Source organism: Plectrocnemia conspersa, unplaced genomic scaffold, assembly GCF_051122295.1.
Source record: "Plectrocnemia conspersa isolate PC_06_02 unplaced genomic scaffold, ASM5112229v1 ptg000006l, whole genome shotgun sequence".
Lineage (NCBI taxonomy): Eukaryota > Metazoa > Arthropoda > Insecta > Trichoptera > Polycentropodidae > Plectrocnemia > Plectrocnemia conspersa.
In genome coordinates this window covers 18,015,500-18,028,937 of record NW_028277170.1, presented here as the reverse complement: position 1 = coordinate 18,028,937, position 13,438 = coordinate 18,015,500, and the positions used below count along the sequence as shown (strand labels likewise).

At 30.8% G+C, this 13,438-nt stretch overlaps 1 protein-coding gene across 1 annotated transcript; it reads left to right on the top strand.

The window, feature by feature from the left end:
* The first annotated feature begins 200 nt into the window (after positions 1–200).
* On the top strand, positions 201–12,996 carry LOC148234410 (protein C-mannosyl-transferase DPY19L1). The gene is made up of 9 exons (XM_088188075.1): positions 201–408; positions 3,873–4,123; positions 6,338–6,552; positions 6,627–6,816; positions 6,885–7,837; positions 10,756–10,865; positions 11,014–11,176; positions 11,247–11,372; positions 11,464–12,996. Exons 1-9 carry the CDS (start codon positions 321–323, stop codon positions 11,663–11,665), a joined length of 2,298 nt encoding a protein of 765 aa, XP_088044201.1. The 5' UTR covers positions 201–320; the 3' UTR covers positions 11,666–12,996.
* Positions 12,997–13,438: the final 442 nt, after the last annotated feature.

Here is a 13,438-nt window from a genome sequence, read left to right as displayed (position 1 = left end):
AAAATTACGAACAATAAAAAACTCTTTATTTTATTTACTTTGTCATTTATTTTTATTCATATAAAAACTATAATAAAAAAAGTCACGGGTCGAAACGGGTTAAGCATTCAACTACGAATGAATGTGTGTGAGTGTGCAGTGATACCAATTAAACCAGCTTAATAATTAAGGACGCTGAAACCCTATATTACCCGTATGTTTATTTCTACAAAAATAATTCCTAATTTTTAACAAATGGTAAGTAAATTAGGGCGTATAGTTTTGACGACTGGCAACATTCACAATTGTCAAATATGGTGGAGGCACCGCCTGAGTAAAATATGAACGCCGGGCCGCTGGTTTCACAAGCTCAGCCGACGCACAGTCGGCTGAAAGATTTCGCTTATGTCATATTTATATTTCTATTAGGTAAGACTCTTAAACTTTATTTCCACGCGCCGATATATTGAATTCCGTTTTGACAGTCGGTGAAAAAAAAACATTGTTTACAATATACGGCGCGTGTTGTGTACTTTTGAGGGCATACACATGACTAACGTTAAGTTGAATGATTCAAAATCCTATTTTAGCACTATTTTATTGTTACTTTCTATGATTTTATATTACAATATATTTGTATTTAAAAATGTATGAATGTACTGAATATAAGATTATTTTTTTTAAGTTGCTAATATTTTAAAATTATTTATAAATCCTATAATTATTAAAAAAAAAAATATTACATAACAAATCCATTCCATGTCAATTACTTAATAGCTTGAAGAGCGCAAATGTTGATGATTAGTATTCATTGATATGTATATACATATTCATGTATATACATATTTCAAGTATTATTTATTTATTGGATCATTAAATTATTCAACTTGTTCTTAACAGTATTTTATTAACACTAGATTTACGACACCCGTCAAATTGCCATTTCTGTTTCTGATTTGAATTGTATGAGTTTTTTTTTTGGTTTTAGCTACGACTTTTTATATCTGAACAATGCAAATATATTAACACATTTTATTTTCGGAAACCTTATCCTATAGCTTCTGGTTTAGACACTAATTGTTAACTGTTTCACCTGGTTTTAACAGCTCAAAGTGAATGATCCCGCACTTATCCCATCAAATGCACAGAAATGCATCTCTTAAAATTAATCTTGGTTTAGGGGTCCGAATGGGTGTTTGATTTGTTGCAAGCCATTGATTTTTTTTGAATAATTAAGAGGGTGTCAAAAGATAAATGCTTTATTTATTATTTTTACATTCTTTTTGATCAGGGAGGTCATTTCAGCTTTTTCCAGGGTGGAATAAAACTTAGCCGGTTTGTAAATTTATATATAAAATTACAATCCTCTTCATGCTAAAAATCATCCATTTTTTTATTGCTTAAATTTTATATCCCCAATGCACATTTAAAAAAAAATGCACCATAGACTAAATTTTTTTTATTTCACCGTGTACGGATACATACTGAGCTCAAACAATACTATGTAAAATAATGTATATCTTTCCGGTCCCTGTACATTCATAATCACTGTTAGCATGCTTTAGTAGACCAACAATGTGGTTTTTATCTGTGTTGTTAAACGTTCTTCTCGAAAACTATTCTAACTTCTTCAGAAATTAATTTATTTCTATTTTTTGAATGGGCCTATCGGCTCTTTCTCAAGTTACTTGAGTAGCCGCCGTCAGTATGTGAGCTATAGTACTCGTTTTTCCGATGAGTATTTCGCTCCTAGAATACTGTAAGGAACTTTCTACTTGGGTGTATCTTCTCCTTATTAACACATTGAATACTGGGCATTATTCCTAAAAATGGAGCCGTGCGGCGGGGATTATTTGCGAAAATTAGGATACAAACTTATTTTTTTTAAAACATCGTAACTCTTTAATTAGTCAACGTTTTAACGTCAAATTTTAAAAACAGATTTATGATGATCGTTTTTTTATATTCGCAATGATAAAATCAGTAAACGTCAAACTGTGGATCGCGTACCAATAAAATAAAATATAATTTTTAGTTTAGAATAACCAAATATATATATTTTTGAATAAAAACAATAAAGATAATAATAAAATGATGATAAAATACTGTTGTATATAATAAAAACCGAAAATATCTAATTTTGTGACCTATACAATCAATTCAAATTTTTTAACACTTGACGGTCAAGTTACGCAGCGATATTTGCACGACACCCAACTGTCCAATTTCGAACAAACGTAACGTTTGCCTATGGCTAAATGTAATCTTTTATTGTTTATGTATTATTATTTTATATTTCTGTTATAATTTATGTATTATTATTTTATATAGTATATTTAATATAATTAAAAATTATCAGTGATTCTAAACATTTTATTGCTTTAATATTATATATTTACCACTTTTTGTATTTTTACCACATGGTACGCAATGTGTTAAAATAATGAAAAACGCGCACTTACTGTATACTTCGCATCCAATAAAGACTCGAACCACCAATGTGCTTGGATAGTTACACAAATTAAAGTCCTAATTTTTGCAAATAATCCCCGCCGCACGCTCCATTTTTAGGAATAATGCTCGGTATTCAATGTGTTGGTAATTGAAAACATGTTGAGAACAGTTTATTTAATTTGAACAGATCGGGATCATTTCAGGTCTAAATATTATAAAATATCACATTTGGGATTGATGAATCTGCATTTAAATGCCCACGATACCTCTACATACATATATATATATATAGCAGAAAATAATGATAAATAAAAAACATTATATTTTACATTATAAAAATATGAAATTGATAAACTGTAATTTATTTCTTAAAAAATAGTATCAATAAATGAAGGAGTACGAAATAAATAAGCATTACAAAAATATATTGTAAACCTAACCAAATATAATAATGCAAAAAGTTGTAAAATAAATTAACGCAATTAAAAGTTGAGAATCACTGATTATTTTGTTATAATGCTTCGGGTTGATAATATGTACTTAGATATTAGGTCTAGCTCAACATTTCTTTTTTTTATGCGGTTACCTTTGAATATTTTGGGTTTTTTGTAATTTTGTAGATAAGAATTTCAAGAAACATATCTCTAAAAAAATTACCATCTTTACCTGAATCAAACCGATAAGGTGGGGTTTTTCGTTAACATTTTTTTTTTAACAGCGTGCGCTTAGCCTAACGGAAACGTTACATTTGTTCGAAATTGGACGGTTGGGTGTCTTGCGAATATCGCCGCGTAAATCGACCGTTAAGTGTTAAAAATTAATTAAATATATTTATATATTATTGATATGTGATTCGCAATTTGGTATTGAGTGATTTCACTATTTCTAATAAATAATATGTGAGATAATTCCATAGAAAAAAATTGTATATATATATGTAAACATAGATCTTGAAACGAATTTATTTTACCCGAGTTTTGAGCCTCTGGAATTTAGAATTTCTACTTTTTTGAACTATTTTTAGTTAATATGATATTAGTAACATCTGTAGGTAAATCCCTAAATAAATACGTTACAGTAAATACGCAGTTTACGTGGGTTTTTTTCGTATGAAGTTAAAATGACGAAACGCACAAATTTGTGCACACCGACGCAACGGAAGGTTTCTGAAACGCACAAATTTGTGCACACCGTACGCAATGAGTTAATGCAGCCATTGAGAATTTGTTATATGCTGATGACCTGAAAGTGCTTCAAAATATTCGCACAAATGCTATATTTATTCCTTATAAAAATAATGTTAAATGACTAAAGCTTCTTTAACTATTGGAAACTGAAAATATTTGACGATCCTTTAAACCAAATTATTATTTTATTTTAATTATCATAAATTGTGTTTTCACTTCCTTGTGTTAATTTAATATGTTTTTTTATTCCAGCTATACTATTAGGCGCACTTCATTCCTATCATGTATCGACTATGTTCGAAAACAGTAGGCATTTCAGTCACTTATCACCGCTGGAGAGAGAGATGTCTATGAAAACCGAGCTTGGAATGTATTATTCCTATTATAAAGTCATAGTCGAATCTAAGACTTTCTCGCAAGGAATTAGAAAAGTGATGAACGACAAATTGGTTGAGCACCCCGACGTCGTTAACTCGTTGAAGCGGTTCAATATATATCCAGAGGTATTTGTTTTTATTATACATATAGATTCTTAATATGAAAATAGAACATCATTATTTTTATTTGGCTTTTTTGTGTTGCTCATTTAAATAGAGAGATTATCAGAAATTAAAAATGGAATCGAATTCTTATCTGTTTCTGAAACAAGCATAAATTGTTGGCAATCGCTTAAAAATAAAAGCAGGCCAATCCTTGTTTGACCTTCCATCATTTTTTATTTACAATTTTTATTTATCAGAACATCATATTTCTATTATTATTATTGACATTTTAAGTACAGGCTGATCCAATTCGAGTTTCCTATGTTGGCAGCACTGTAAATCAAACAGCTGTCAATAATCACTCATGTTCAAAGTGTCAAATGTTAGTTTGCAACAATACATTTACAAAATGGATTGCTCAATAACTGCTCAACGTGTTAAAATTGTTCAATTGTTCTATAGAAATAACCATTCTGTACGAACTGTTTATCGAAATTTACTGAAAGATTTTGGTCGATTTCATCGTCTTACTGAGCGAACAATTCGAAACGTAATGAAAAAAATGAAGATAATGCAAGCGTTGGAGATAGGGAAAGGTCTGTGTAGTATCGTGGCGCCCATTCAGCCGAGAATATTGGTGCTGTAAGTGAAAGTGTGGCCAAAGACCCGGAATTTTAGATTCGTCTGCGTTGGCAGCTTTTGGGCTTTTCTAATGGGTTCATTTGGCGCATTTTGCATCTGGACTTTCACCTACATCAGTATAAAATTAAAATAACACAAGAACTGAAACCCAGAGACCATGGGCAGTGAAGAATTTATGTGTTAGAGCAGCATGAAGTTGATGCTGATTTTTCAAAGTGCCTCATCAGAGAATATTTATTCTCTGATGAGGCACATTTCCACTTCTTTAGGTGTGTTAATAAGAAAAATTGCCGCATATGTGGCTAGGAAAATCCTCATGTGATTCACGAGAGACTATTACATGTCCAAAAATGACTGGTGTACATTTTGGTCAGGCGGCGTCATTGGGCATTCCTTTTTTAAAACGATAAAGGTCGGACTTTTAACAGTCAATGGTTAGCGCTATAGGCGCATGATAACTGATTATTTTTGGCACGTAATCGAAATTGATATTATTTTTCCTAATTAATAAAATGCGTAAAATTAAATAGTCAGAATTTAAATCAACTTTGGGTGAAAATAAAAATCAAATCTCGGTTAGAATTTTATTAGCACCATGGTCAGAATAGATATTAAATGGTCAGAATAAAAATTAAAAACGGTCAGAATAAACATAATAATGGTCAAAATAAAAATAATACATCAGATATAAAAATAACACATGGTCGTAATAAAGTAACTTGCTGCCAGTTAATCTATTTTATTATCTCATTCCAATCTTTGTCTTTTGAACAATTGTTTAATGAAATTAAATAGTATTAAAAAAAAAGAAAAACCGTTATTAATAATTATATTATAATTTTTATTAATTAATCAATATGCACTTTCATTAATTAATCAAGATGCATTTTTTTAAACCAATTAAACGCTTTAGTTGCCAACTTTGTCCTTCCTCTTTGTCTTTTCATCCCAATCGGTATCTGTTTGGCCGCTAGTGGATGTTTCACATATTTAAGTCTAATAGCTAAACCTATTACATGTTTGCACGTATATTTTTTTAAATACTTGGACAAGTGCACCGATCACTTGCCCAATCTTCAACAGGAAGATCAACAACCCAACATTTGAATGACTTGTTTTTAAATTGATTGAATGTGTTCCACTTCATGTCTCTTAAATTTAATATGTCCTCCCTTGTAATTGTTTTTCCTCTTACCATTTTATATAAATTCTGACCATCTAATATTTATTCTGACCTTTTAATATAAATTCTGACCCAACAAATGCGAACCTTAATAAAATACTCTAATGTTCGATTAATAAAAAAAATCCGAAGATGTCCTTAAATTAGTGTTTTTTTTTAAAAGTATTCGGAAACTGAAGTTCGATCACCCTTTACCTCAAACCTATTTAGTAAAGAAGTTAAAAATTGATAGATTAAATGCAATCCACTTTCAAATAAATTTAGGAGTAAAGCCAAAATATTGGCTTTTCGTCGACAATATTTTTACAAAGTCTAGGAAGTTGGTCTATTTTAAATGAAATTTATATTTGATACCCGGCATAGAAAAATTTCATATTTTTTTATGTTTTATGTAAAATTTGACTTTTAAGGTTGCTGCTGCGTTTTTGTATCACATTTACTCTCATTATTGCAATGTGTACAATATCGAAAACAAGCAGTGCTGGAGTGTCAAACGCAACGAACACTTACCCGAAGTTATCAGTTGCGAGGGACTAGGCGAACCGATATATTTTTATCTGAACTTCATATGGATACTCGCCGGTCTCACTGTGTCGCTGTTGTTTATCTATAGTCTGAATTTATGGTAAATATAATTTTACGACCTATTTATATTCTAGTAAAAATATTATCTAATTGTACTTTATCGTATTGTTACAGCAAAAATGTCTACGGTGCGATTTTGGCTGTGTTGTTCTATTTTTATAATCATAGCGAAGCAACAAGAGTTCAATGGTCACCGCCGTTGAGAGAAAACTTTGCTTTTCCCTTTATCCTTTTGAACGCAATGGGAGTCACTTATTTCATACGGAGAATGACATTTAAGCCTTTAGAGATTAGCGTTCTGCCCGTATGTTACGTTAATATCGTATAATTAAGGAAAAGTAATATGTGTATATTTCAACGACTCGTTTTCAGGTTTTTCTAACGGCAGTGTCTGGATGCATCTGCTTATTATCCTGGCAGTTCAGTCAGTTTGTGCTAATGTCGCAGCTGATAATATTGTTCATCATGGAGCAAGTGAGGTTCATCACCCGAGGACTATTTTTCCTGCTGCTCAGCGGTCATGCTCTGTGCATATACTTAGCCGTGATGATCATGCAAGGGAATAGCCTGTTGATAAACTCGCTGTACCTCGCAATGACGTGTTCTTTCATCATAAACCTTCAATTCTGGGACAACGTTCCAATCAGATTGGTCAAAATCAATACAATTTACAATCACGTCTTTTACGTCGTTTTTAACATGTTGATCGTGATTTTCTTAACGATCATTCTCAAGTTCAAGTTCATGTCGCTTCTAGGCTCCGAAGACGATTCTCACATCATGCACTTGCTGAAGTCCAAGTTTACGTCCTTCAAAAACTTCCACACCATGCTATACACTTGCTCGTCTGAGTTTGACTTTTTGCCCGCGTCTTCAGTGTGGAATCTGACGAGCACGCTGCTATTGCCGTCTGCCTTGTTAGGCGTGTTACTTTTCGTCAGCCATCGGATGTACGATTGCGATTTGATTGAGTTTCCGAAGCTTAAATCGAAAAAATTAAAGAAGCCCAAGTCAACCGAGTCAGTCTTGAGTAAAAACGAGACAAAAGCGGCCGCATCAGATCAAAGTTCGCGACCGAAGAACGTTAAGAAGAGCCCGAAGCCTGCGACGAGTAAACTTATTTCCGACGTTGACAAGCAACCGGAAATTGATGACCTGTACATGCAATACATTACATTCAATGTCGAACCGGAAGTGATTTTCAACATTTTTCAACTATTTGCTTTCTTTGGAATGGCCGTTATGATCATGAGACTGAAGTTTTTCTTGACGCCGTACCTTTGCTTAATAGCATCTTTAGGGACGGCGACTAAATATTACCAAAGGTATGTGTTAGTTTCTCGATACGTATAATTTTTTCCGTGACCGGATTATTGCGCACATGAAAATTCAACACAGCTAAAAATTTTCAACATAGGTGATTGTATGATTATCAAATATATTTTACTTTTAATTTCAACTGCTTAAATATTTTTCTCTACTTTTAAGTAAAAATTTGTTTATTTATAGGAAATGTAAGTTCATCATACCAATGTAAATTACTAATGTAATTGTAAAATATTTTTAAAACATGATATTTTAAAATTAAAATCGTGTTAACGTCTGTTATATATACAGACACGTATAGCACGTCCCCAATTTACCGTGTTATTGGGGGTCTACTGTATATTGATCATCTATGATCTGAAATTTTCGATTGCGCAATAATCATCAAACCTATTTTTTCTTAGAGGTATATTTCGTTTTTGATAATTTTAAATCAAATTCATAGTATTGCATTTCGTCTGAATTTACATATAACTTATTTGTAAAACAAGCTTTGCCAAAACAAAATTGTAAAGAAGCGATTATAAACTGATTTTTCTCTCACTTACTTTTATCTAATCGATGTCCAGCAGCTTATGCGAAAAGTACACCAAAGGCCACACTATTTTTTAGTGTAAAAATCAGTGTTTTCATCAACAAAATTAGAGTTGCCAAAAATAATAATATTTTATTCATTCCCCATCATCAAAATAGTTACTGCATACTAGTTTCGTATGCATAAACGTCTTATGTTTACATTTTCGAAACTAGTGGTGATTTCTATTTCTGGTGGTTCTCATGTCGAGTCTGTTTAACCCTTTTAATGCCATATGATTTTGCCATATATATATGCAACAACTGTCAAGTGTTTTTATAGAGAAAATTATCTTTTACAAAAATACAATCATTAATTAAAGAAAATTAAAAACGAGTTAAGTTTGAAGTATACAAAATCTCTTAATACATTTTATTTATTTAGAAAATTTAGTTTTATTATCCAGCATAATCTATTGTTAGTTGAAAGAAAAATAGCTATTTTATCATTTTACAAATGAACAAAAATTTTTTTTAAATTCCATTTTATAACCATTTTCATGTTTACAATTTAGTTATAATTTTAGGAAATAATAATAGAATACTGCTGGCGAGGTAATAAATATAATTTGTAAAAATACGAAGCGTATGTTTTGGATAAAATATCTATAATAAATGGGGACTAGAATGTGTAAATTGGTGAAAGATATACGTCTTTGCGATACCTGCTATTGTTTTGTATCATCTGGCATCCCACTGCAAAAATATGCCCAGCGGCTAGTTGCTTTGTCATACATAAAAAAATACTACATTCTATTTGCGTTAACACAGTCAGTTCGGGAGCCATTCCATCATTATTTATAATTTAGAAAGAGATGGCAAGCTTGGGTTTATGTCCCTACTATTAGCTCTAAAACACACAATACGTTCGTTATCTTTACTCCGATTGATTGATAAATATAAAAAATACAGTAATTATTTTAATTTCTATAAATTTGTTCAAAATATAAACAGGAGTAATGATAAGTTCATCGAACATACATATATACGTATCGCGTGCTTTAGAACTAATGGTAGGGGTGTAAACTTGGCATTGATTTCTCAATTATGAATAATGATGAAATGGATAGCTCTCGAACTGACTGTGTTAACGCAAATATAGTATAGGAATGTCGTAAAATACATTAAACGTGCATAATATAGAGCAAATGTATTCCTTTTATTTTGTGAAGCTCATTAGGGTAAACTCACTAAAATTAGGGTTGCCAAAAATCAAAATAATATTTTTCTTATTTCTGATCAAACTGGACTTTCGAAAATTTACACTTACAATGATTGCATTTTTAAAAGTCTAGTGGGGATTTATATTTCTGGGGGTTCTCGTGCCACTTTTGTTTAAATGTCAATATCTCTACTGCATTTTTTGTAATTAAACTACATTTTTTTCCGTGCGTGATTAAAAAAAATTCTAAATAATGAACATTAGTCTGTTAAATATAATCTTTATTTGCAATTGTATTGCAATAATGATTAGCTTATGTATCTAGTATTGCTTGAATTTTGTTTCTAGTTATATCGTATCGCTCGTGACAATGTAACATTCATCTCTCACATTAGGCGACTGTTTTTGATCATCTTTTATTTTCAAAACACGGTAGTCTTGATAATCCGGGTTATTGGGGAAAAAATAATCCAAACTATTTAAAATGCTTACATGTATCTATTATTTTATATGCTTACAATAAATTATTTATTAAGAAAATCCGTGGTTATTGCTTGTTTTTGAGAATCTTTTAACAGTACGAATTTTCATTTGCACTATTATATTCATATCCCCATTAATTGACGTACTCCATTAAAGCGTTGACAGATGTCTGTGTTGTGGTGTGACTAATGCAGCTTGTTGTTTCTTCTTCACTTATATCCTTATCTTTTTCCTCTTCAGGTTCACTAACACTAAATCACTCATAAATTGAAACACTGGATCGTTTGAGTTCCACAGCTCTTTAATATTTTATTTTTTGTCATTTTCAAAGCTCTATAAATTTGCATAATTAATATATTTCACATGCCTCAGGCTCGTAAGAATTCACTCCATCATTTTTCGCATTATGAAGAATTTTACTTCAAAATCGAACTTATGTCACTGACTTTATTTTACAGGTTTATGTGATATATATTCTTTCACTTCAGGAACCAATTTAGTTTTAAACCAATTTTCAAAGGTCTTTCTATCCATCTGTGCTTCTCTCTAGCTGTAATAATCAACAAAAACATTTTTAATTGCAGTTCTCTTGAGTGCTTTTGCAAAAAGTTTAATTTTATAAGTTCCAAATCAAACTTAAAATTGTATGCACTTTATAAAAATAAATTTGATTAATGAATTTTTATTTGGAATTTCTAGATTCATCAACGTCAATAGCAGACTGTTCTTGTCTGTTGCATTGATATTCACAGTCGTGTGTATGAGCTTCAAAGGAATACCAAATTTGGTATCGCAGCGGAGTGTAATAGGTGCGTATTGCGACTAGCTACACAGGATGCCTATTTGTTATCCGTTGCGTGTGTAGGCGTTGTGTATTTCACAATTGTTTTTTGCGATTGCGTTTCAGCCGATCGCATTCAAAATTATTCATGCCGAATGTTTCTTTTTGTGTTGCAGGCGAATTCAGTAATGAACCGCTCGAAGATTTGCTGACATGGATCAAGGACAACACCGAACAGACGGCTGCCTTTGCCGGACCGATGCCGTTAACGGCCGCTGTGATGCTTTCGGCTCAACGCCCCATTGTGAACCATCCTCATTATGAAGACGCAAATCTGAGGTAAACCTTTCTTAATAAAGTTCGCTTATAGATATGATCATTGAAAAATAAATATATTGTATTATTTCAGAGCTCGCACTATGACTGTCTACTCAATGTTCAGCAGGCAGCCGTCCAAAGATTTATACCTAAAATTGACCAAGTTGAAAGTGACATATTTGATTATAGATCGACTGTGGTGTTTTCACAAAAGCACGTGAGTATACCTTTACTATTATTTGCGGCTTTTGCCGAGAGGGTTTTTATTATGCTACTTTATTTAATTTCTTAAAATATTCATATTATAGAAATGGATGCACTATGCTCGATATATGGGATAACGAAGAACCGCACCTGAAAAACTCACCGCCGCTGTGTCATCAGTTATTCCACGAAAGTAGTGTTCCACATTTTCACAGGATATTCTCTAACTTGCAGTATGTAGTTTTAAAACTACATCACAATGCGGTGAATATTAAAATTAAAAAGTATGATAAATTTTCTATGTGAGAGTAATATAAATTTTAATGGTGATATAGTTAAATCGAATTAAAATATGTGTTCGATGGGTATATATTTTATTATATATTTATCAATGTAAATGTATGAATAGTTACGTTTTTATTAAAATTTTAGTTATTCGATTGACAATAAATTGAAAAACGTTTAATTTTTATCTAACTAAATAAAAGGCAACCTCTTTATAATGTTATTTTATGTTTCTCGTCGAGGTTGCACCTTAGTCATTTCTGACTTGAATTTGTATTCATATATGTTCCTTTTGTCTATAATTTATAACAACGAATATATCGTTATAACAATGATGTTATAAACTAAAACTAAGTTTTAATGTATTTAAAAAAAATAAGACTGTGACTTAAGAAGTTTCACAGAATGAGGGACTCATCAAAGTTTTAAAAATTAGATGAAAGATTTGCTTTCTTATGACCGAATTTGTATTATTATGTTTTTATGATTAATATGTCTATGTAATAATCCTAAAGAACCATAGATTTCAAGCAAAATGTGATGAGCCCCTTTTCCTGTAACTTTCGTACACAATTGTGCTCACAATATCTAATGGATAAAAAATATTTATGTACATAATTTTGTGTAAGCTCAAAATATAATATCTATTATTTTTCTATTTGAAAATAACCAAATATAAGTTAACGTACTTGATTCAATTTGTTAATATTATGGTCACGAGTGGCGAGTGCTTTAATGTTCTATTCACCTGCGTGCAAGAATCACGCGGAAGTAAGTCGTCTCGGTTTAGTATTATTAAAATTTAATTTATAATATATTTTATATCTAATTGAAATAAATGTCACGATAAATGTATTATACTTAAGAACTCGAACAAACTAAGCATCCAGCACTAAAAAGTACTCGCCATCCGAGCTCTGAATCTCATGTATCAAACTAAATGAGTTAATAAAAAAATCTATCCTATTGGTATTGCCATTATGATGCCTTAACACTGTGAAAGTAATTGGTATTTTCACATTATTAATTATAGATTTACTCTAATCATCTACTATTTTTATTTTCTCATTATTAATTATAGATTTACTCTAATCATCTATTTTGCTGGAATTGATTTTTAATTCTTAAATCTGCCAGTATACTTAATGCAATGACCTCATCTTGATTTATACTATTAATAATATATCAATATGTCTTACAATTACTAAATGTGATTTTTTATTACACCGCAAATATTGTGTATTAATAAAGTTGTCCATGTTTAACACTGTACTAGATTTTAATAAATATAATGAAACTTTGTACTGCATGTGCTACAATTATTGAAATTAAATATCTTTTTAAATAACAAATGCTTTTATTCATCACAAAAACAAATTGAAGAATTTCTTATATAATAATATTTCAAGAAAATTAACGCTCTGAGAGACGCATCACCTAATGATGATCTAATTTTTGTGCAAAAATTAGTCGACACCGAAAATGTTCATTGTCTATTGATGCTAGTCTCACTGTGTAAAGCGTTTATTATTTTTCACGCAATGGCGATGCACAGGCATCTTGCTAGTTGCCGTAACCTATAAACTTATATATAATTCGAACAAAATGGCTTCGACACAGAAAAGCTCATCATAGAAATTGAATCCCGAATTGTTTATAATAATTTTATATGAATATTGATAACGAAAATAAATTTATTGTGAAATAATATGTATAATTATATTATTTCTTGCTTCTTGATTTAAATTAATTTTATTAACATAATACAGATACATTGATAATTGCATTTTGGAA

Coding starts and splice junctions, on each gene's coding strand:
- LOC148234410 (XM_088188075.1), top strand. CDS start 321: ATGAACGCCGGGCCGCTGGTTTCACAAGCTCAGCCGACGCACAGTCGG. Junction 6,817..6,884: donor TAGAGATTAGCGTTCTGCCC/GTATGTTACGTT, acceptor ACTCGTTTTCAG/GTTTTTCTAACGGCAGTGTC. Junction 7,838..10,755: donor GCGACTAAATATTACCAAAG/GTATGTGTTAGT, acceptor TGGAATTTCTAG/ATTCATCAACGTCAATAGCA.